General features: G+C 42.9%; 2 protein-coding genes across 2 annotated transcripts in view; one reads left to right on the forward strand and one right to left on the reverse strand.

Annotated features, from left to right (window-relative positions):
- Positions 1 to 496: 496 nt before the first annotated feature.
- On the reverse strand, positions 497 to 3,527 carry LOC135550834 (interferon regulatory factor 2-binding protein 1-like). Its single transcript, XM_064981976.1, has 2 exons — positions 1,522 to 3,527; positions 497 to 1,420 (listed from the first exon to the last, which is right to left on the reverse strand). The coding sequence occupies exon 1, from the start codon at positions 3,316 to 3,318 to the stop codon at positions 1,537 to 1,539; it is 1,782 nt and encodes a 593-aa protein (XP_064838048.1). The 5' UTR covers positions 3,319 to 3,527; the 3' UTR covers positions 497 to 1,420; positions 1,522 to 1,536.
- A 2,144-nt stretch (positions 3,528 to 5,671) lies between these two features.
- The window catches only part of LOC135550839 (cation channel sperm-associated auxiliary subunit gamma-like), a 28,121-nt gene continuing 8,728 nt past the window's right edge, over positions 5,672 to 25,064 (forward strand). The window contains exons 1-16 of the mRNA XM_064981987.1: positions 5,672 to 5,715; positions 6,128 to 6,387; positions 6,489 to 6,542; positions 6,630 to 6,777; positions 6,935 to 7,058; positions 7,568 to 7,640; positions 7,916 to 8,071; positions 12,516 to 12,687; positions 15,220 to 15,357; positions 15,604 to 15,669; positions 16,024 to 16,146; positions 16,283 to 16,330; positions 19,318 to 19,447; positions 23,746 to 23,860; positions 23,973 to 24,134; positions 24,893 to 25,011. Coding sequence (XP_064838059.1) covers positions 6,130 to 6,387; positions 6,489 to 6,542; positions 6,630 to 6,777; positions 6,935 to 7,058; positions 7,568 to 7,640; positions 7,916 to 8,071; positions 12,516 to 12,687; positions 15,220 to 15,357; positions 15,604 to 15,669; positions 16,024 to 16,146; positions 16,283 to 16,330; positions 19,318 to 19,447; positions 23,746 to 23,860; positions 23,973 to 24,134; positions 24,893 to 25,011 — 1,886 coding nt within the window. The 5' untranslated portion in view covers positions 5,672 to 5,715; positions 6,128 to 6,129. The remainder of the gene's footprint in view (positions 5,716 to 6,127; positions 6,388 to 6,488; positions 6,543 to 6,629; positions 6,778 to 6,934; positions 7,059 to 7,567; positions 7,641 to 7,915; positions 8,072 to 12,515; positions 12,688 to 15,219; positions 15,358 to 15,603; positions 15,670 to 16,023; positions 16,147 to 16,282; positions 16,331 to 19,317; positions 19,448 to 23,745; positions 23,861 to 23,972; positions 24,135 to 24,892; positions 25,012 to 25,064) is intronic.

Consider the following 25,064-nt stretch of genomic DNA (forward strand, 5'->3'; position numbering starts at 1 on the left):
TTTTGGGACAAGTCTCAATGTACTTGAGTGGCCCAGCCAGACCCCAGACTTGAACCAGATCGAACATCTCTGGAGACCTGAAAGCAGAGATGCTCCCCGTCCAACCTGAGCTTGGGAGGATCTGCAAAGAATGGCAAACTCCCCAAATACAGGTGTGCTAAGCTTGTGTCATACCCAAGAAGACTCAAGGCTGTAATCACTGACAAGGTGCTTCAACAAAGTACTGAGTTGGGGGACTGAATCCGTATTTAAATGTTTTTTTTTTTTTTTTTGCTAAAACTTCTAAAAAACTGTTTTTGCTTTGTCATTATGGGGTATTGAGGGAAACAAACTATTTCATCCATTTCGGAATAAGGCTGTAACTTAACATTTGGAAAAGTCAAATGGTCTGAATACTTTCTGAATGCGCTGTACATGTAAACAAAGCGTATCATTACAAGTTGGTAGAACTGCAATTGCACCACCAAAAAGGGAGCAAGAAAAAAAACAAGTGCAATGAATATTCTGTAATTTATTATAGAGTTGACCCCATTCGATCACATTTGAGTACGTGGGCTAACCATTGAAGCATGTTGCTAATTATCTAACCGTACATATATTTGGGAGGATTTCAGGAAAAGTCAATTAGACAGACAAACAACCAGCTTACTTTTGTGGTAGATGAAACAGAGTGACTGATGCCAGAGGTTATCAGCATGTACAGCATACATAGATACAATACAATAAAATTACAGCGCACAAAGCAGTCTTTGGTCTTACCACTATATAAACTCATACATATAAATGTGTATTGTATCAAAAGTAGAAATTACATAGTCGTTGAAAGTAAATTCACATTTTTGACATACAATATGTAATAAAGGAGCATACATAGAGACATTGTATGTGTTAATAAAATGTTGAAACCATGGCTTTTTTAAGGACCTACTGGTTTTGCCATTTATTTTTTCACAATTATATTTTTCCTGTCCAAATAATTGCATGATTCTGGCTACCCATGTACTTTCAATATCAGTATCATTCACTTGTATGACAGTATGCAACTAAATATTTTTTTAAATATAATATATAGAAACATCTGAAACGCTGAGAGATTGTCATATTGAAGAGCAGACCTGTGCTTTTAATCCTGGGCTTTTAAAACAAGGCCTCTTGAATAGCCTCTGCTGCTGTGTTGGACATGAAGAATAATGTGTGCCAGATTTTCTCTTGTTTAAACTGTTACTACTAACCCCTGCAGATGAGCCCAGCCCAGAAAATACTTGTGGCCCCCCTCGATGGTTCTGGTGCCCTCCTAACTTGTTTAGAAGGTTGTTCTGTTGCCTCCTGGCTTGCGTGGTGATTCAGTTGTGAGGCACATGTGATGAACCTTCCGGGTGAGATAGATCAGGGAAGTGCTTTTAAAGTGTTGTTTGACCCGCTGTGGAGAAAGAGGACAATTACAATCTTTATTAGCAACAGAATCACTACTCAAATAGAACTATGGAAAAAATATAAAGAGTGATGTCATCAGCCTCTCACCTCAATAAGACATGGTCAGGGGTCGTTCTCCTTCTTTACCGTCACGTCTCCGTCTCCGGCAAGGATGGTGGAGATCTCTCCCTGCATGAAGGCCCAGGGTACGGTGGATCCAGCCAGAGGGCAGCGCTCGCCGCTGGGGCAGTACACCTCTCCTCCGGGTCCCTGGCTGCGAATGGAGCCGCGCGTGCATGGGAAGCAGAACTTGTGGTGCGGGACAGATGGACACTGGACAAAATGAGTGTCCTCCAGGCGCTCTCGGCAAAGGGTGCAGCAGAGCAGGGCGCTTGGGGTGCCGCTTCCAGACTCCCCAACGCTGGTGGTGCTTGGCCCCCCTTGGCCCATAACTGCCTGGGAGACTGCAGCAGAGGCTGAAGAGGGACTGCCACTGGTTGGGCGACCAGATGCGGAGGAGTGGGCCGAGGACATCCCGGGGCCATCTCGGGACATCTGGTTGGAGCTCAGGCTGTCGGCCACTCCCATGAGCGCTGAGATGGGTGAGGGCTGGCTGTGGGAGCGGGGCGGGCATTCCTGGGGGTTGGGCATGCCTGAGCCCAGGGGCTCCATGCCTGGATAGGCACCTCGAGGCCAGGGATCCCTGGCTGGGTGATCCCCCATGGGCCTTCCTTCACTCTCTCCGTTTTCTGAGCCAGGGGATGCTTTGCGTCGCCGTGCAGCACCCTTTGGAGGTGCAGAGCGAACGGCAGGCACCATTGGCATGCCGCCATCTGCGTACAACTGTGGAAGAACATCGGGCATCGGTGGCTCCTTAAATGAACGCACGCCATCGCTCAGGAGCTCAGTGAGTGCACGCCAGTCCCCAGCGCTCTGCCGCCTCTCGTATTCCACGTAGCGCAGCCCAGAGTTCACTGCTTTGCCTGCGTCTTTGTTAGAGTCACGGAACATCTGCCTGACCAGCTCCGTGATGCCAGAGAACACTATTCCAGAGCCGCTGGGGTACTCCACAAACACCTTCAGCTCAAACTCTGGCCCGGCCCCGGCTTCGAAAGCGAGGATGCGCCCCACCAAGTTGTGGTCTTTCCTGAAGCGCACACTGAAGGGGGCACAGCCACAGAGGGTCACCAGGACTTCTCTTACCACTTTGGGGCGGTTGGGCCAGCCCTCTGCCCGGCTCCTGGCGCTCTCCGCTAGCTCAGCCATGACCTCCCCATTCCTCCAGCCTGCTTCCAGACCCACCAGAGCAGAGGCGCCAGCTCCCAGCGACATGGCTGACACTACCTGACGCCTACTAACATCACCCATTATAGGGCCAGATGAGCCAACAATCTGTTGCCCCCCAGCCCTGGTGCCTAAAACGGGAGTCAACAAGCCGTGAGGGGGCCCCACTAACCCCTGGGATATCAAAGCATGAGGTATGGTCCCATGTAGAGCAGGTATGGCCCCAGCCATAGCCCGTCTGGTGTTGGGGCTCTGTCTGCTCCCTTCTGACATACTCACATCCTCAGCTCTGTGCAGACCATTGGGGAGACGGGGGGAAACTCCATACTCTCCCCTAACCCTGTCTAAACGCTCTGCGTGCTGCCTCCCTCCTTCCATTGGCCCACCTGAGCTGGGTTTTCCTTGCTGAGGGCCTGGGGACCTTCCGTCCAAAACACCGTGACTGCTCTTCAACTGCCTGGCAGTCTCAATTAGAAGCTCGATTCTGTCTGCCCCGTCGTAGTTCACGCATCCCCGGCAAACAGCTTCGCTGAATTCCCAGAGCATGGCCCAGGGCATCTTGGGCAGATCGCAGAGATAGCACCATTGCCGCCTAGAGGATGTCTGTGAGGCAGACGACATGTTGTTTACAGGCCCTCGCACAAACTTTCTTGAGCGGCCAACGCGTTTCAGTCTTTACTTTTCGCGGATTTTTCAATATTCAGTCACGTCGAACAACATGCCCCGATTTTGTTGTAAAATTTCAAACTGTCCGAACAGCTCTTGTCGATTGCCGCTTTTAAAAGTTATCTACGTTTTCTTTCTCGGGCTACCCGTGTCGTTATGTCTGGGAGGAAGTAAAATGAGTTTAAGACACCGGATACACCTACTGCATTGCTGTTGAATTCTGGGAGTTGTGGTTGAAGTCGGAACTTCTAGAATTTATGAGATACCATTTAAAAATGTTGCGATACTAAGTCAACATTTTGAGATACAGACAGACCATATATATTTAAGCAATAAGGCAATTTGCCAATATACCACAGCTAAGGGCTGTTCTTAGCTGTGGTATATTGGCCATATACTACGAACCTCTGAGGTGCCTTATTGCTATTATAAACTGGTTACAAATGTAATTAGAGCAGTAAAAAATACATATTTTGTATACCCACGGTATGCAGTCTGATACACCACGGCTGTCAGCCAATCAACATTCAGGGCTCTAACCACCCAGTTTATAATTCATAATTTGTAACATTGTGAGGTGATTTCAAAGGTGACACCACAGGAGTGTTTTCCTGGGGCCCAAAGTTTATCCTGATCTGGTAGGCAAAGCTAACCAGGAAAAAATCTGGACCGTAATTCTAGGGTATGACAAAGTAAATAATCAGCTTTAATTTAAAACGGTTTTATATGGGCTATAATGGGACCACTTCTAATCAGGTCATACATTTTTTTTTACGACAACTGCGATTAGACAACATAACTACATTTACATTTACATTTAAGTCATTTAGCAGACGCTCTTATCCAGAGCGACTTACAAACAGGAATGAGCTTGCTTTATGCAGGGTTGCATTGTGTAGGCAATTGCATCAGTAATTAAACAGTTACTCACGCAGTATGTCATCACTGTGCAGTGTTGGAAAAAGTACAAAATTGTCATACTTGAGTAAAAGTAAAGATACCTTAACAGAAAATGACTCAAGTAAAAGTGAAAGTCACTCAGTAAAATACTACTTGAGTAAAAGTCCAAAAGTATTTGATTTTAAATATACTTAAGTATCAAAAGTAAATGTAATTTAAGAAATATATACTTAAGTATCAAAAGTGAAAGTATAAATAATTTCAAATAGCTTATATCAGGTAAACCAGACTGCACGATTATTATTATTTATTTTTTTAAATTTACGGATAGTCAGGGTCACACTCCAATACTCAGACATAATTTACAAATGAAGCATTTGTGTTTAGTGAGTCAGCCAAATCAGAGGCAGTAGGGATGAGCAGGGATGTTCTCTTGATAAGTATGTGAATTGGACCATTTTCCTGCCCTGTTAAGTATTCAAAATGTAATGAGTACTTTTGGGTGTCAGGGAAATGTATGGAGTAACAGTACATAATTTTCTTTAGGGATGTAGTGGAGTAAAAGTAAAAGTTGTCAAAAATGTAAATAGTAAAGTACAGATACTACTTAAATAGTACTTAAAAGTATTTTACTTAAGTCCTTCCTTTACACAATTGCTATTGTGTTGATTAATTCCAGTCAATACTTTTGGATTCATAAGGTCGAGGTAGCCTAATCACCCGAAGTTTGAATATAATCAACATTTGATCACATTCACGTGTTCTCTTAACACATATAAATAGTTGATAAATACATAGTTTATGGTCTATAAATACATGGCCTTACCGCTTCGTTTCCCCTGGCCAGAGGGGATAAGACTGCATAGGCTTCTCTAGGCTACCTACAGTTGTGGTTGTTATCAGTAGGCTACACTTAATCAGACTGAAGCACAGATTAATTGTGCATGAGTTGACAAATCATGAGGCAAAACAGACTAAACAACAGTACTTGGTCCCTCTTTTCAGCGCTTTTGTGTTTATCTAATCTAAAGTTTTGGGGCAAATACCAGTTGACCACATGTTTGCCAGTGGCCCTGTTGTGCTGTTCCCTGCAATGATAGATCTCTGTAAATCTCCACCTAATGCTACAAATGAAGAAATATATCCAGTTTGTTATATCTCAAAATGTCGAGATACTATCTCGATTTTTTTAGACAGTATCTCAACATTTTTACATACGTATCTCAAATTGAGATAGTACATTTTATAAATTGGTGTTTATAAAATACATTTTATAAATTGGTGTTTATAAAATACATTTTATAAATTGGTGTTTATAAAATACATTTTATAAATTGGTGGCTGGATTGGGCTTCCTTCCATACACGACAGTGCCGTTTTAATGTGTTTATCTGATTTGCTTGGTGAGGCCATGGCATGAGGGAATGTCCGTTGTCCCCAATTGAGTGAAAAGTAGGCTCTTTCTTTGTCTATTCATAACTGTTAAGCTAGCTACAGGTGTAAACTATATACTCAGATGTTGAAACAAATTCGCGAATTAGCTATGTATTTTGATTGAATTTGACTTTTGTCAAAAGTTTTGGTGACGTTCATGTCTTAACGTTACTCAATGCGAGCTAGCTAACTAATGCATAGTTAGCTAACGTTACAGTACACAATAATGTTAAATTGGTGAAAGAAATTACTTTTGCAGTAAGTAGCTAGCCAGCTACTTTTACGCTCATACTTTTATTATCTTATATAACTAACCACCTGTGTAGATATGTGTAGTCAACTCTTTGTTAGCTAACGGTTAACTTGCTAGCAAAGTTGAATTTAATTTCACACAAATATCAACATTGTTTTTTGGTTTTGTCCATTCTAGAAATGTGGACCATCCAGGTCTCCCTCATTCTGAGCTTTCTGTGTGGAAGAGGATTAGGAGGAGCAGCTAGAGGAGAGTGTGAATGGGGTGTCAGTCTTTGTGAAATCGGTGACCCCCTCAACCGCATTTCAACCTGTAACTTTGAAAGTCCTCTGACCACCCTGTCAGGAGGCATAGAGATGCAGCAGTTCAGCACCAAGGTTCAGGACATTATAAAGACTCTGACTGACCAGCCAGTCAACACCCAGGAGAGTACCACTGTGAGTTTCCAACCCAGTCAAAGTACAGTGGTTGAGATTTATACCTTGTAACTAGAGGAAGATTCTTCACTGGTTAACTGTGCACAGTTTCTGTTCTGCAGAGTTATCTTGGCTTCCCTTATTACCTACGCATAGACCTACTGTGTGGTTCAAAGGTAACATAACACCTCTTACATCCTTTAATATGACTTATTTTGAATGCAAACACATTGACTAGAAGAAGAATCTACATCTACATACAGGAGTCTTCTAAGCGTGCCATTCGGGAGGCCCTTCTCACAGGGTTGACCCCCAATGTAGTCCTGACCTTCCAGGAACCTGTCCACCCCATCCGCCTCAAATCGCAGAGACTGCAGATCATCCTTACCACAGCCCCCCTGCTGGACAGTGGTGTGTGCGCATGTGTGTCAGTTTTATCTTGCATGTTGATTTGAACTAGGCCAAGTTTTTATGAGCTACATGTGTGGTCTGTTTGTAGAGTGGAATTCACTCATGTTCATTTGTGCTCCCGGTTAGGAATGTCAAGTGTGTGTGTTTCCCCCTGCAGTGCCCTGTGACAGCGACCTGTGCCAGCTGGGTTGGTATGCTCCCATGCCCATCCTTAATGGGTCGGTAGTATACAGGGTTCAAGTGGTGTCAAATGGCCAGGGTCAACTGGTGCCTGAGAGAAGGTCAGTGACAACTGTTTGTGTATTTAAATGTGCATGCATGCATAGGCCTATACCACACAGTGCCTGTCTAGCGTTGGTCGTGTACTTGCTTCACTTTACAGGATGTCAAATCGGCCACACTTAAAAGTTTACTATTGAATTCTCATCTAGAAAATATTTTTGGGGGTATGTCTATTAAGCAATAAGGCACGAGTGATTGTGGTATATGGCCAATATACCACGGCTAATGGCTTTTCTTATGCACAATGCATCGCGGAGTCCCTGGACACAGCCCGTAGCCGTGTATATTTTGGCCATATACCACAAACCCCCGAGGTGCCTTATTGCTATTATAAACTGGTTACCAACGTAATTAGAGCAGTAAAAATAAACGTTTTGTCATACCCGTGGTATACGGTCTGATATACCATGGCTGTCAGCCAATCAGCATTCAGGGCCAGAACCAAGATCATTACTCTCTCTCTACATGACTGCTGAACTGCATGTTGTGTCTGTGTTTGTGTGAGCAGCTTTGCAGTGAATGTTAATGGCTATGTGCGCACCACTGACAGAGGGGAGACGGAGATCTCCTTTGGTACGGAGGTGAGGGACAGACAGATCCACAAAGAGGGAGAGGAGGAAGGAGAGGGAAAATTAAGCTAACAGACATCTGTAGATGTGTGGGTGGTTTTGTGCAAAAATGTTTTGCACTAGGTGTCTTCTGAAGGAAGGATTTTTAAAGACATGTAAACAAAAATGTATTGAAGTTGATTATCCACGAGTAATTGTTAAAGTATAGATTATTTATGATTTATGATATATCAAATGTATATACAGTGCTCTGCTCTTTCTATCTCTCTCTGTTCGTATGTCTATAGATGCCAGCACTGGAGGACATGATGGTTTTGGGCAGTCCCTCTCGCCCTCTGTGGGCAGTGGTGCAGAGTTCTCCCGTCCTCATCCTCCCTGGTATTCCTGGCTTCAAGGCTGTTCTGATGACCGCCACAGAGTTCCAGCACACCTCCCCCATCGAGGTAAAACCAGACACATAGTATAAAGATGCAGGCTCATTGACAGTTTGTGTGAGTGTGTAGTACTGTGTACCCAGAAGACCTGGGTTCAAATAGCATTTGAAAAAAGATCAATCTATTTTGTCAGAGAGTCATGCTGAGACCAAGGTCTATTTTGCAGGTTAGCTCTGAAATTACAAAAATAAAAGTCAATACAATACATTATGCAAAACAGAGATACATTCATGGAAGGAAAACACATTCTTCGTCAAAAATCAGCTGCCTGAATTGCTATAGAGGCACCAAATCATCCAATTTTGGAGAGTTTTGGAGATTATTCCACAAGGTGAATTTTTTTTCTCCTAAAACCTGATATACATAACTCTTGTCGACTGAATTATCTGCTTTCTACTATTAAGCAAGAGGCATGACCTATTTCTATAGAAGAAGCCAATTTTTATTCTAAGCTTCTTTACTTACTCCTCAATATGCTTTTTAAAAGACAATTTATTGTCTTTCAAGATGCCCAGACATTTGTTATCTGGGACACGATAATGTGGACCCCATCCAAAGTACTTATGCTTAAGTCATTGGCGTCATCTCTATCCGTTCTAGAAAGCAACATATACTTAGTTTTAGTTTTACCCGCTTTCAAAACTATTTTAAGTTCACATGTTTTCTGTAAAACAAGGAAGTTCAGATAGTGCCTGGTTAACAGAAAGGGCAATAGAATACACAACAATATCATCCGCATAGTGACAGTTACAATTTTTTACAGACAAACCAATATTGTTTATATAGATAGTAAAAAGTACATCACCTAAAATCAACCCCTGTGGGACACCTTTTGTAATATCAAGAAAACCTGACTTAGCACCATCAGAAAATACACATTGTGTCCTGTCAGTCAGGTCATTTTTAAACCAATTACATGCAGCCTTATCCAGACCAATTTTGGACAACCTTTTTAATGAATAATGAGTGGTCAACAGTGTCAAATGACTTTTACAGGTCAATGAAAAGGGCAGCACAATGTTGTCTTTTGTCCATACAGTTAACTATATCATTTATAACCAATGAAGCAGCAGAGATAGTGCTGCCTGAAGCCAGATTGAGGAACTCTTAAAATACATTTTGTAGATAGGAATGATCTTAGCTGAGAGTTGATCAGAGTTTCTAATATTTTTGCTAGTCAAGAAAGTTTAAAGAGAGGGTGGTAATTATTTCGTTCTGATGGGTCACCATCTTTGTGGAGAAGGAGCACATGGGTCACCTTCCAAATGCTCGGGATAAAACCAGATATGAACGCCAGATAAAAAAATGTTTAATAATTCAGCAATCAAGGGGCTGGAAACCTGCAGTAAAAACAGGTCAAGCACATCAACCCCAGTAGGTTATGTAACATCAATCTTAAGCAAGGCAGTTAGCACATCACAGATAGTAACTTGTTGAAATGAAAACACAGATTCACTAGTAGTTGAGGAGTTTTCAGCTAGAGGCTGGGAACAAACTGACTGATCAGGGCCCTGTATCCCGATAGTGATGGAACCTAGGTATACGAGTGTTTTAACTATGCATCTTTCCTACAACGGCTGAAGATGTAACGTACATTTCCCAAAACACCCCGCAGATATGTCTTTGAGGTATGTCGATACTGATAGTATCAAAAGAAAGACAATGCTGCTCTCGGATCAGCTTTCTCCATTAAAATCTTAACTTAACATTATAATTATTCTACAACACTGACAATGGATCAGCTCCTAGAAAGATATTATCACCTATGGCTGCAAATATTGATATGGCTTATTATAATGCTTACCCTATAACAGGTTACCAACTTTGTTAAAGCAAGGCCCCTGAACTCTCATGTATTTTCTGCACTATGCAATGATATGGGCAGCGACCATGTAAGGCTTTTACAACATATAGAAGTGCGCTGGTTATCAAGGGGCAAAGTATTGACACATCTTTTTAAATTGAGAGACGAGCTTAAAGTTTTCTTTACTGACCACCATTTTCACTTTCCTGACCGCTTGCATAATGACGAGTTTCTCACACCACTGGCCTATCTGGGTGATGTTTTTTCTTGCCTGAATGATCTGAATCTAGGATTACAGGGACTCTCCGCAACTATATTCAATGTGCGGGACAAAATTGAGGCTATGATTAAGAAGTTGGAGCTCTTCTCTGTCTGCATTAACAAGGACAACACACAGGTCTTTCCATCATTGTATGATTCTTTTTGTGTGCAAATGAACTCAAGCTTATGGACAATGTCAAATGTGATATAGCACCTGAGTGAGTAGGGTGCGCAATTACGCAGGTACTTTCCCGAAACGGATGACACTAACAACTGGATTCGTTATCCCTTTCATGCTCTGCCTCCAGTCCACTTACCGATATCTGAACAAGAGAGCCTCATTGAAACTGCAACAAGGGGTTCTGTGAAAATTTTATTTAATCAGAAGCCACCGACAGATTTCTGGATTGGGCTGCCCTCAGAGTATCCTGCATTGGCAAATCGCGCTGTTAAGACACTGGTGCCCTTTGCAACCACATACCTATGTGAGAGTGGATTATCGACCCTCGCTAGCATGAAAACGAAATACAGGCACCAACTGTGTGTGGGAAATTATTTAAGATTGAGACTCTCTCTAATACAACCCAACAATGCAGAGTTATGTGCATCCTTTCAAGCACACCCTTCTCATTAACATGTGATGAGTTATTCACAATTGTCGATGAACCAATTAGGTTTTATATGTAAGATTGTTAAATAAAGAGCAAAATTATTGATTATTATATTATTATTTGTGCACTGGTCCTATAAGAGCTCTTTGTCACTTCCCACGAGCCGGGTTGTGACAAAAACTCACACTCATTCTTGTGTTTAATAAATGTATCGTATAGTGTGTGGCAGGCTTACAATGTTGGCAAAAAACAACATTTGAGAGTGCGCTGACTCTGATGCTAGAGAAGGTACGCAGCTGGATGTTGAATATTTAAAGGGGTACAGGACTATAAAAAGTTTGGAAACCACTGCCCTATAATAATGCACTAAATCAATATTTGGGAACATCATTATGTACATGTTAGGCTACACTTCATGAAATATATTGAGACAAATTACAGACAGTAGTAGAAAAATAGAACTCAATTCATTGAACATAGGCCTATAACCTACTGTAGACAATTTATATTTGAATGCAGTCATCTGTTTTAATTTGAAGCATGTTTTTTTATACGTCGCTTGTTTGTATGAATTGCAAAGACATTGGCAACTTTGTAATGATGCCTGAGTCTGACAGAACTTGCTTAGGTAGGGAAGGGGAGGAATTTGCACACTTCAGCAAATACATTTTTTTCACAAATGTATAAGAATCACCAGCAGAGTCAGAAATAGAGCTTAACAAGTTTCGCTTTCTTAATGAAGGTTGTACAACTGATTCTGAGTTGTCTGAAAGATTGCCAATCAGAAACAGTCAGTTTTCCTAGCTTTGGCCGAGGCTTGGTTCCTCTTGTGAATAAGCTTTGAAATATCAAATGAATACCAAGTGTTTGATTTGTTCTTAACTCTATATTGTTTTAAAGGTGCATGTTTATCTGCTAGGCATCAACCTGGGCAACTCCAGTCCTCGGGGGCCTGATTGGTGTCACACTTTTGTCCCAGTCCCAGCTAACACACCTGACTCCAATAATCAACTAATCATGATCTTCAGTTTACAATGCAATTAGTTTAAATCAGCTGTGTTTGCTAGGAGGGGCAAAGTGGGGGAAAGTGTGACACCAATCAGGCCCCGAGGACTGGAGTTGCCCAGGCCTGTCAGACCTCAGACAGTGAGGGGAAAAAAAATAGAGGAGAAATGTTCAATGGCTAACTGAGTCAGGAATTCGGGAAACTCTGGATAACTCGCATTGGGATAATTCATGTAAAATTTTAATAGCCGATTAAGTATAGAGGTTCGGCCACTGTTGCGACTCGATAGGTTTGGGAGATCCCTCGGTGACCAACGGGAAGTGGGACATGGTGGACCCAAGCCAATCAGTAGAATACCCCGAGGCTGAGGGACTGTAGTCCTCCGCAAGTAAACAGGTGTTGCATTGGAAATTGGGCCGGTCCACGTTGTCCAAGAACAGAGCAAAATAGATGCAACTCCTACAACGTAAGAAACGTTTACCTTTGATATGTTTGTTTCATATACTCCCAATAATAAACTATACAAAAATATGAAAATGTTTGAAAGCTTTAGTTGTGCTTGATTGCTCTTGCATGGTGCAATGGAACTAATGGAATAGTCCCTAAAGTGCAAACCCTGCCCATCTGTCACACCAAACAGGCTCAAGCAAACGTTTCATTTTAGTCAATTTCAATTCCAATTTTCCTGAATGCTTATCCATAAGAAAAACATTGTAATTTCAGTATACTACCTGAATTTACATGGAATTGACCCCCACGGTTTACACTTAGGTGGGCATCGAGAGCTGTTGGGCGGGCTCCCTGAACTGCCCCCAGGTGGAGTTCTCCTCCATGATCTTGGAGGCAATCTCCACAGAGAGCTCCCTGTTCATCCGCCAGAACCAGCTGCTGCACCGCTTCGTGGGCAACTTCTCTCTGCTGCCTCTAAGAGCCCCACCCTCAGGTACAGCACACCGTCAGACACAGCTGGCTCCCATTCACCCTGCTTACACACTGGAACATGAAATCGGGAATCTCTGTCCCTGTGTCCACAGAATAAATCAAATCAAAGTTTATTTGTCACGTGCGCCGAATACAACAGGTGAAATGCTTACTTACAGGCTCTAACCAATAGTGCAAAAAAGGTATTAGGTGAACAATAGGTAGGTAAAGAAATAAAATAACAGTAAAAAAGACAGGCTATATACAGTAGCGAGGCTAAATACAGACACTGGTTGGTCAGGCTGATTGAGGTAGTACAGTGGGGCAAAAAAGTATTTAGTCACCCACCAATTGTGCAAGTTCTACCACTTAAAAAGATAAGAGAGGCCTGTAATTTTCATCATAGGTACACTTCAACTATGACAGACAAAATGAGAAAAAAAATTCCAGAAAATCACATTGTAGGATTTTTAATGAATTTATTTGCAAATTATGGTGGAAATTAAGTATTTGGTCACCTACAAACAAGCAAGATTTCTGGCTCTCACAGACCTGTAATTTCTTCTTTAAGAGGCTCATCTGTCCTCCACTTGTTACCTGTATTAATGGCACATGTTTGAACTTGTTATCAGTATAAAAGACACCTGTCCACAGCCTCAAACAGCCACACTCCAAACTCCACTATGGCCAAGACCAAAGAGCTGTCAAAGGACACCAGAAACAAAATTGTAAACCTGCACCAGGCTGGGAAGACTGAATCTGCAATAGGTAAGCAGCTTGGTTTGAAGAAATCAACTGTGGGAGCAATTATTAGGAAATGGAAGACATACAAGACCACTGATAATCTCCCTCGATCTGGGGCTCCATGCACGATCTCACCCCGTTGGGTCAAAATGATCACAAGAACGGTGAGCAAAAATCCCAGAACCACACGGGGGGACCTAGTGAATGACCTGCAGAGAGCCGGGACCAAAGTAACAAAGCCTACCATCACTAACACACTACGCCGCCAGGGACTCAAATCCTGCAGTGCCAGACGTGTCCCCCTGCTAAAGCCAGTACATGTCCAGGCCAGTCTGAAGTTTGCTAGAGAGCATTTGGATGATCCAGAAGAAGATTGGGAGAATGTCATATGGTCAGATGAAACCAAAATATAACTTTTTGGTAAAAACTCAACTCGTCGTGTTTGGAGGACAAAGAATGCTGAGTTGCATCCAAAGAACACCATACCTAGCATCATGCTTTGGGGCTGTTTTTCTGCAAAAGGACCAGGACGACTGGTCCGTGTAAAGGAAAGAATGAATAGGGCCATGTATTGTGAGATTTTGAGTGAAAACCTCCTTCCATCAGCAAGGGCATTGAAGATGAAACGTGGCTGGGTCTTTCAGCATGACAATGATCCCAAACACACCGCCCGGGCAACAAAGGAGTGGCTTCGTAAGAAGCATTTCAAGGTCCTGGAGTGGCCTAGTTAGTCTCCAGATCTCAACCCCATAGAAAATCTTTTGGAGGGAGTTGAAAGTCCGTGTTGCCCAGCAACAGCCCCAAAACATCACTGCTCTAGAGGAGATGTGCATGGAGGAATGGGCCAAAATACGAGCAACAGTGTGTGGAAACCTTGTGAAGACTTACAGAAAACGTTTGACCTCTATCATTGCCAACAAAGGGTATATAACAAAGTATTGAGATAAACTTTTGTTATTGACCAAATACTTATTTTCCACCATAATTTGCAAGTAAATTCATAAAAAATTATACAATGTGATTTTCTGGATTTTTTTTCTCATTTTGTCTGTCATAGTTGAAGTGTACCTATGATGAAAATGTCAGGCCTCTCTCATCTTTTTAAGTGGGAGAACTTACACAATTGGTGGCTGACTAAATACTTTTTGCCCCACTGTATGTTCATGTAGATATGTTTAAAGTGACTATGCATATATGATGAACAGAGAGTAGCAGTAGCGTAAAAGAGGGGTTGGTGGGTGGCGGGACACAATGCAGATAGCCCGGTCAGCCAATGTGCGGGAGCACTGGTTGGTCGGCCCAATTGAGGTAGTATGTACATGAATGTATAGTTAAAGTGACTATGCATATATGATAAACAGAGAGTAGCAGCAGCGTAAAAATAGGGGTTGGGGGGGCACACAATGCAAATTGTCCAGATAGCCTTTTGATTACCTGTTCAGGAGTCTTGGGGATAAAACATTGTTGAGAAGCCTTTTTGTCCTAGACTTTGTCCTAGAAATTGTACAGTTGATTCTCAAACTGAGACTACAGCACCTAGAGACGAATGAACACAGATGAAATTGCATATTCATTCATGAATTGTATGTTTCTGTCCATCAAGTTAAACAACTCAACTATTTTTGGATAAGCTGCATATGTAAAAAGACTGTCAATGGATGACTCACATTGGGAAAAAAACAGTGGCAAGATTTCATACACAAAGTCTCTTTGTGGCCATAGCAATCAGATCCACTAACAAAACCGTACATGGCTCCATATCTCCGTATCCCGTTTATCTCCGTATCCCCCTCTCTCTACCCTGTGTCAGAGGCGTGGCAGCAGGTGCTGCGCACAGTGTGCGTGTCCCGCATGGTGCCTGTGTTCATCCCGTACCACGGCACTGAGTACTTCTACATCCTGGGAGGAGGCTGGCAGAAGGGCACCCTCTACAGGGCCCAGGTCTACGGTCAGTCAGTCAGTCAGTTAGTTAGTTATTCAAGCAGACAGGCAGCCAGTCAATTAGTCAAACAATGAATCAGTCAGCCAGTCAGTCCCAAATCCCTGGCTGTCAGATATGATGATTCTTTTTTTACTCCGGCTATGTGCTTGGCTGTCTCTTATTTGGGATTTACTTCTCTGTTTTTTTCTTATCACACAATTCTCGTAGTCTTTACTTCTCTTATTATTTTCCACGGTTCAATTTCCCCAACAGATGGGGATGTGACGTTTACTCAGTTGCTAGACTCCAAGGGCAGCACTGCTTGCGAGTTTATGAACAGTGAGTTCACCAGCCACTATATTTCCATGAATTACCATGAATGTTTTATATTAAGGTTTTTTGAAGTACCATACACAACTGTCTAATGTAGGCTAACTGATGGTTGTGTTATGATATATTATTTTTCATTGTCTGCAGACCTGGGTAAAATTGTATTTTAAATTATTTGAAAAACTTTATCTGTGCTTGATTGTACTTTCCTGGCTTAATTAACCAATAGAATAGTTACAAAGGTGCTAACCCTGCCCATTTGGTGCTCAAGCAAACGCTGGAAGTATTTGAATGAATTCAAGTAGTATTTGAACCCAGGTCTGAACTGTTTAGATTCACCCCTCATGTATATATTATCCTCAGGTAAAGCCTGCCAGGTCAAATGGGCAGCCCAGGATTCTTCCCACAACCACCTGATTGACTTGGTTCTCCTCGAACTGCTACCGGACAATAAACAGGCCCACTCCTACCACCTCCTCATATTAGGTACAGTAGTAACATGTTATTCCAGAAGATTTACAGAAACTTTGAAGCCCGAAAGTCTGCACACTATAATTTCAATGTAACAGAGTGGTGTGAGAAGTAGGACATGTAATAATAAGACTGTTTCTGGTCTTTGCAGACAATAATTTCCACCTTGGCGACACCTTGCCCAAGTATATACCAAAAGGTATTTTCTGCCCCTCTTATATATGTTTTGCATTTTGTAACTGAGTTGAGTTGGTTTAAACTCACTCCTCAGGTTGAAATACCCCCACCCGCTAGCTTTTCGGTGGTGCAGCTGGCTAAGGTGTTTCCAGAGGATGGGCACGTGTGTTTGCAAGACAGAGGATGCAAGATTGAGTTCCAGTGTGAACTCTTGAGCGAGGAAGCTAAACTATTGAGCGACAGCGTGACCACATTAATATTATGTATTATACAGTGAGAGAAAAAAGTATTTGATCCCCTGCTGATTTAGGTACATTTGCCCACTGACAAAGAAATGATCAGTCTATAATTTTAATGATAGGTTTATTTGAACATTTACATTTACATTACATTTAAGTCATTTAGCAGACGCTCTTATCCAGAGCGACTTACAAATTGGTGAATTCACCTTCTGACATCAGTGGAACAGCCACTTTACAATAGTGCATCTAAATCATTTAGGGGGGGGGGTGAGAAGGATTGCTTTATCCTATCCTAGGTATTCCTTGAAGAGGTGGGGTTTCAGGTGTCTCCGGAAGGTGGTGATTGACTCCGCTGTCCTGGCGTCGTGAGGGAGTTTGTTCCACCATTGGGGGGCCAGAGCAGCAAACAGTTTTGACTGGGCTGAGCGGGAACTGTACTTCCTCAGTGGTAGGGAGGCGAGCAGGCCAGAGGTGGATGAACGCAGTGCCCTTGTTTGGGTGTAGGGCCTGATCAGAGCCTGGAGGTACTGCGGTGCCGTTCCCCTCACAGCTCCGTAGGAGAACAGTGAGAGACAGAATAACAACAACAAAAATCCAGAAAAACGCATGTCAAAAATTGTATAAATTGATTTGCATTTGAATGAGGGAAATAAGTATTTGACCCCTCTGCAAAACATGATTTAGTACTTGGTTGCAAAACCCTTGTTGGCAGTCAGAGGTCAGATGTTTCTTGTAGTTGGCCACCATGTTTGCACACATTTCAGGAGGGAGTTTGTCCCACTTCTCTTTGCAGATCTTCTCCAAGTCAAGGTTTCGAGGCTGACGTTTGGCAAATCGAAACTTCAGCTCCCTCTGTAGATTTTCTATAGGATAGGCCACTCCAGGACCTTAATGTGCTTCTTGAGACATTCCTTTGTTGCCTTGGCTGTGTGTTTTGGGCCATTGTCATGCTGGAATACCCATCCACGACCCATTTTCAATGCCCTGGCTGAGGGAAGGAGGTTCTCACCCAAGATTTGACGGTACATGGCCCCTTCCATCGTCCCTTTGATGCAGTGAAGTTGTCCTGTCCCCTTAGCAGAAAAACACCCCCAAAGCATAATGTTTCCACCTCCATGTTTGACGGTGGGGATGGTGTTCTTGGGGTCATAGGCAGCATTCCTCCTCCTCCAAACACGGCGAGTTGAGTTGATGCCAAAGAGCTCCATTTTGGTCTCATTTGACCACAGCACTTTCACCCAGTTGTCCTCTGAATCATTCTGATGTTCATTGGCAAACTTCAGACGGGCATGTATATGTGCTTTCTTGAGCAGGGGGACCTTGCGGGCGCTGCAGGATTTCAGTCCTTCACGGCGTAGTGTTCCCAATTGTTTTCTTGGTGACTATGGTCCCAGCTGCCTTGAGATCATTGACAAGATCCTCCCGTGTAGTTCTGGGCTGATTCCTCACCGTTCTCCTGATCATTGCAACTCCACATCTTACATGGAGGCCCAGGCTGAGGGAGATTGACAGTTCTTTTGTGTTTCTTCCATTTGCGAATAATCACACTAACTTGTCACCTTCTCACCAAGCTGCTTGGCGATGGTCTTGTAGCCCATTCCTCGTTTTTGAAAGTGTTCAGTTTCATTAAAATAAGATGAACCCTTACCACGCTGCTCTTTGGTCCTCTCCTTCTTCCCAAGACAACCGTTACAGAAACACCCACCAAAAAAGGACCAAGTAGTGTGGGGGGGGGGGGGGAGTGTGGCGAAGTCAGGTAGGAGACCTGTGCCAACTCCCCATGCTTACCGGAGAGAGAGAGGGACCGGGCAGGCACCGTGTTATGCGGTGGAGCGCACGGTGTCCCCGGTGTGTGTGCATAGCCCGGTGCGTTACATTCCAGCTCCTCGTATCGGCCGGGCTAGAGTGGGCATCGAGCTAGGTGCCATGAAGCCGGCTCTACGCATCTGGTCTCCAGTGCGTCTCCTTGGGCCTAATCTCAGCTCATTACCTGTATCATTTTTTATTTTATTTCACCTTTATTTAACCAGGTAGGCAAGTTGATAACAAATTCTCATTTACAATTGCGACCTGGCCAAGATAAAGCAAAGCAGTTTGACACATACAACAACACAGAGTTACACATGGAGTAAAACAAACATACAGTCAATAATACAGTAGAAACAAGTCTATATACGATGTGAGCAAATGAGGTGAGATAAGGCCATGGTGGCAAAGTAAATACAATATAGCAAGTAAAACACTGGAATGGTAGATTTGCAGTGGAAGAATGTGCAAAGTAGAAATAAAAATAATGGGGAGCAAAATAAATAAATAAAATAAATACAGTAGGGAAAGAGGTAGTTGTTTGGGCTAAACTATAGATGGGCTATGTGCAGTAATCTGTGAGCTGCTCTGACAGCTGGTGCTTAAAGCTAGTGAGGGAGATAAGTGTTTCCAGTTTCAGAGATTTTTGTAGTTCGTTCCAATCAAAGACACCTGGGAGCCAGAAATCTTTCTGATTGAGAGGGGGTCAAATACTTATTTCCTCCCATTAAAATGCAAATCAATTTATAACATTTTTGACATGCGTTTTTCTGTTTTTTTTTGTTATTCTGTCTCTCACTGTTCAAATAAACCTACCATTACAATTATAGACGGATCATTTCTTTGTCAGTGGGAAAACGTACAAAATCAGCAGGGGATCAAATACTTTTTTCCCTCACTGTATTATGTGAAATATTGACTTGTTTTGCATTAGGGTGAGTAACGGTGTGTGTTTGTGCAGGCAGTGGAGACTCGTTCACGGTGGTGACCAAGACTCAGGAAAATGTCACAGTGACTCTGCACTTGAGGGGCATGGTGTTCAACCCCATCAGTGCCATCCTCTACATCTGGGGCAACGCTCTGCTCTGCTCGTGGGTATTCAGCTGTGTGTGTGTGAGAGAGAGAGCGGCTGGCTTACATTTAGGGTTCATATATCTATAGATTTGAGCGACAGGACTGTGAGCACACACAACTGAAACCGCCTCTGAAATAAAGGCTAGAAAGTAGCAGAAGTGTGTGCATAACGTTCGTGTAAGGGTTTCCATTAGGAAAATGTGGCGCCGAACATTTGGCTGGCATTATTTTAATGTACCAGACACCCACGGTTCTCAGAATGACAGAAATCACCTCCATCACGGTTGACAACTCCACAGTGTCGCCCTCCCAGAGTGCAAAGAACCTTGGCGTGACTCTGGACAACACCCTGTCATTTTCTGCAAACATCAAAGCAGTAACTCAGTCCTGCAGGTTCATGCTCTACAACATCCGTAGAGTACGACCGTACCTCACACAGGAAGCGGCAAAAGTCCTAATCCAGACACTTGTCCTCTCCCGTCTGCACTACTGCAACTCGCTGTTGGTTGGGCTCCCCGCTTGTACCATCAACCTCCTGCAACTTATCAAGAACACTGCAGCCCACCTGGTTTTCAACCTTTCCAAGTTCTCTCATGTCACCCCGCTCCTCCACACACTCCCCTGGCTTCCACTTGAAGCTCGCATCCACTACAAGACCATGGTGCTTACCTACGGAACAGCAAGAGGAACTGCCCATCCCTACCTTCAGGCTATGCTCAAACCCTACACCCCAACTCAAGCACTCTGTTCTGCCACCTCAGGTCTCTTTGCCCTCCCAACCCTAGGGCAGCTCCCGCTCAGCCCAGTCCAAGCTCTTCACTTTCCTGGTACCCCAATGGTGGAACCAGCTTCCCCCTGCTAAGACAGCAGAGTCCCTTCCCATCTTCGGAACACCCCTGAAATCCTACCTCTTCAAGCAGTATCTTAAATAATCCTCCTCCTCACCTTGAGCGCCCCTCCCCTTCTAGCTCTGACTCTACGTTGAGGAAGAATTTACTGTCTATGCCTGTCATGTGTTTGTCCAACCTAGCTGTCTTTAGATGAATGCACTAACTAGATAAGAGCATCTGCTAAATTACTAAAATGTCAACTTAATTAATCCTATTAACAGAAAATGCAACTCGTTGATGCAACTGCGTGCGTACTTAACAATTCCGTTTTAGAATAAAATTACGAGTAACGTTAGGCCTAATGAACAGCAAAATCACTAGTCTATGTCAATCTATTATCCCCCATAGTAGAAAAGTTGACCTATTCTAATTAGCCTACTCCAAACAGACTCTGGGATGATATATCCCACATTCATATAACCAGTAGGCCTAGGCAAAAAAAATCTAAATAAGCCATGAGGCTGATGCAACAGATAAGAACGTTTCGCTTAAAATGTTGATAAACCATTATTTATTATAAGCGGAGCAATGCATAGGTTTGTGCCTTTGGCTACTGGACAATGAAAGAAAGTTGATTTGAAAACCAATAGCACATGAGAGAAATGGGCTACTTGTTTCAATGGCATATTTATGAAATAATTACCTCCCATGTTTGGTTGTGTTTTGGCTAATAATTTCAAATAATTAAGTGTATGTTTTCAAAATGCATACTGCCTCCAGTTCATTGCAAAGTGGTGTGTGACGAGCTGAAGCCTGCCTACCGTTATATGCACTATATGCGCTTTGAAGCAAGGTGAACATTCCTCATAATATGTCGTAAAATGATCAGGTTTCAAATAATTAAGTGTATGTTTTCAAAATGCATACTGCCTCCAGTTCATTGCAAAGTGGTGTGTGACGAGCTGAAGCCTGCCTACCGTTATATGCACTTGAATGGCAAAGGGGAAGTGTGCTTCAATTACAGTTGAGAAATAAAAAGAATAGTAGCTCTTTTTAGCCGGGGCTATCAAAACTGTTAACAAAAAAAACTTGTTAACAAACTATAGTTTTGGCAAGTCGGTTAGGTCATCTACTTTGTGCATGACACAAGTAATTTCTCCAACAATTGATTACAGACAGTGAATTATAAGTGACATAATCACAATTCCAAAGAAGTTTACATACACTAAGTTGACTGTGCCTTTAAACAGCTTGGAATATTCCAGAAAATGATGTTATGGCTTTAGAAGCTTCTGATAGGCTAATTGACATAATTTGAGTCAATTGGAGGTGTACCTGTGGATATATTTCAAGGCCTACCTTTCAACTCCGTGCTTATTTTCTTGACATCATGGGAAAATCAAAAGAAATACAAGACCTCAGAAGTTTTTTTTTAGACCTCCACAAGTCTGGTTCATCCTTGGGAGCAATTTCCAAACGCCTGAAGGTACCACGTGCCTCTGTACAAACTATAGTACACAAGTATAAATACCATGGGACCACGCAGCTGTCATACCGCTCAGGAAGGAGACGCGTTCTGTCTCCTAGAGATGAACATACTTTGGTGCGAAAAGTGCAAATCAATCTCAGAACAACAGCAAAGCATCTTGTGAAGATGCTGGAGGAAACAGGTACAAAAGTATCTATATCCACAGTAAAATGAGTCCTATATCGACATAACCGGAAAGGCCGCTCAGCAAGGAAGAAGCCACTGCTCCAAAACCGCCATAAAAAAAGCCAGACTACGGTTTGCAACTGCACATGGGGGAAAAAGATTGTACTTTTTGGAGAAATGTCCTCTGGTCTGATGAACCAAAAATAGAACTGTTTGGCCATAATGACCATCGTTATGTTTGGAGGAAAAAGGGGGAGGCTTGCAAGCTGAAGAACACCATCCCAACCGTGAAGCACGGGGGTCGAGTGCTTTGCTGCAGGAGGGACAAGTATACTTCACAAAATAGATGGCATCATGAGGAAGTAAAATTCTGTGGATATATTGAAGCAACATCTGTCATGGAAATGTCCTTAATTACCAAATGATGAGAGAGCAAATCACACACCAGTCAGAGTTATGCTAAACCTTCACCTTTAATAATAATTAAGCTTTTGCAATAGCATTTTGACTTTCAACATTTCGGTATCTCTAATGAAAAGTTGAGTGGTCAACATAATTGCAACTGAGATCTTTTATAGCAAAGATCCACCCCACCTAGTCGACATGACAAACCACAGGTCTTAGGAACTTACACAAAGAAAGACTTTACTTCAGAGAGGAGTATCCCATAGCCAGACAGCATTGGCTAAACAAAGCTCTTATCTCGTTCTTGGTACAAAGTGGTACCAAGACATTACCCCCACCCAATGATATATATTAATTGTCATTTTAGACACTCCCATCCCAAATACAACCAATTCTGGACAAGCTCACGGAGAGGAGAGTGAGCCTCTTGGTCAAGATAAGGGCAACGAGAGAGGGAACATAGAATGGTTCCAGACACTGCCATCCTCCTCTCCCCGATGGGAAAAGTAGGGAGTGACTGGCACACAGACATGGTGGAGCCAAGAGATAATTGGTTCCCCCTCAATCATCCCTTCACATGGTTTAAAATATACGTTTACACATGACGACAAGTTTGACCTCTCCCCTCTCTGCGGCCCAAGTAACTGAACCCTGACAGAGAACAGATAACTGCAAATGGCCACCATATAGTACAACAAGATACATTCTGATGAGAAGTAACTCACAAGCATATAATTAAAATAAAACATCTTATCTATGTTACCCAACTAATTCTGATTTATCCCCAACACATCTCAAGACATCAGTCAGGAAGTTAAAGCTTGGTTGCAAATGGGTCTTCCAAATGGACAATGACCCCAAGCATACTTCCAAAGTTGTGGCAAAATGGCTTAAGGACAACAAAGTCGAGGTATTGGAGTGGCCATCACAAAGCCCTGACCTCAATCCTATAGAAAATTTGTGGGCAGAACTGAAAAAGCGTGTGCGAGCAAGGAGGCATACAAACCTGACTCAGTTACACCAGCTCTGTCAGGGGGAATGGGCCAAAATTCACCCAACTTATTGTGGGAAGCTTGTGGAAGGCTACCTGAAATGTTTGACCCAAGTTAAACAATTTAAAGGCAATGCTACAAAATACTAATTGAGTGTATGTAAACTTCTGTCCCACTGGAAATGTGATGAAATAAATAAAAGCTGAAAGAAATTTCTCTCTCTACTGTTATTCTGACATTTCACATTCTTAAAAAAAAGTGGTGATCCAAACTGACCTAAAACAGGGAATTTTTACTAGGATTAAATGTCAGGAATTGTGAAAAACTGAGTTTAAATGTATTTGGCTATGTATTGTACAAGCATGATGCTTGCATGAAGGTAGATCATATTTGCAGAAAGTCATTGTCTATCGTTTGTCTGTGGTTCCCAACAGTCAAGACCAGGGGATGAGCTACCTGTTCTTTAATGGCTTCCCTCTGGATCAGATGATCAAGTACTTCACTCTGTCCTACCACGGAGAGTTCGCCTTCGTCACAGAGACTGAAGAGGTATATCCGTGTGAAGTACTTTTTTGCTCATTCATTGTGAAATTACGTGTATTTGTGTTACAAATTAGTGTGTGTGAGCATGTTTGTTTGTGTGCACGCGTGTGTGTTTCAGCTGTGGTGGGGGCAGGAGGGCGTGGACCAGGTAATGCGAGTGCGCCCCTCCCTGGGCTGGCAGGCATTCTCTAGCCTGCAGGCTCTGAAGGGAGACAGCTCCTACTCCATGACCCACAGCCTGCTCACGGTCTTCTACGACTGGGACAAACAGTTGCAGGAGGTAACCCTATAACTATTATCAATTTATAAACGTGGATTGTGTATCAGTCTCATAGGGATGTGTATGATTAACCAGATTGACAAGTGTATTGTGGTAGAATCAGACAGTTGTGGCAGTCTTAAGATTTGATCACAGTTGTTATATAAAATAGGTTGTACATCACTTGTACAATCTGAGTGTGCACTAGGCCTATTTGTTTTCATGAGAATATACACTGTGTGTACAGAACATTAGGAACACCTTCCTAATATTGAGTTGCATCCCCTTTTGCCCTCAGAACAGCATCAATTTGTCTGGAATGGACTCTACAAGGTATCAAGCATTCCACAGGGAAGCTGGCCCATGTTGACTCCAATGCTTGACACAGTTGTGTCAAGTTTGCTGGATGTCCTTTTGGTGGTGGACCATTCTTGAAACACACGGGAAACTGCTGAATGTGAAAAACCTGAGTGCGTTGCAATTTTTGACACTCAAACCGGTGCGCCTGGCACCTACTACCATACCCTTTTCAAAGGCACTTAAATCTTTTGTCTTGTCAATCATCCTCTGAATGGCACACGTCTCAATTGTCTGGAGGCTGAAAACTCCTTCTTTTAACCTGTCTTCTCCCCTTCATCTACACAGATTTAACAGGTGACATCAATAAGGGATCATAGCTTTCACCTGGTCAGTCTTTGCAATGGAAAGAGCAGGTGTTCCTAATGTTTAGTTTTCTCATTAGATGAACCCTCTCTCTCGTCTCTCTTTCCTCTCGTTAGGTGGTTTACACAGTGGACTCTAAGGGAAAGGGTTCTGTGGTGAAGAGGGAGCTGCCTGTGCCAGAGATACTTTCCTATAGCCACTTCTCGACCACCCCCCGCAAAGTCCACCACTTGGAGTACTGTTCCTTTATCTGGGTTTTCTACTGACGATACTTCAATGTACATTTTT

This window comes from Oncorhynchus masou, chromosome 12 (assembly GCF_036934945.1).
Source record: "Oncorhynchus masou masou isolate Uvic2021 chromosome 12, UVic_Omas_1.1, whole genome shotgun sequence".
NCBI classification, from domain to species: Eukaryota; Metazoa; Chordata; class Actinopteri; order Salmoniformes; family Salmonidae; genus Oncorhynchus; species Oncorhynchus masou.

Coding starts and splice junctions, on each gene's coding strand:
- LOC135550834 (XM_064981976.1), bottom strand. CDS start 3,318: ATGTCGTCTGCCTCACAGACATCCTCTAGGCGGCAATGGTGCTATCTC.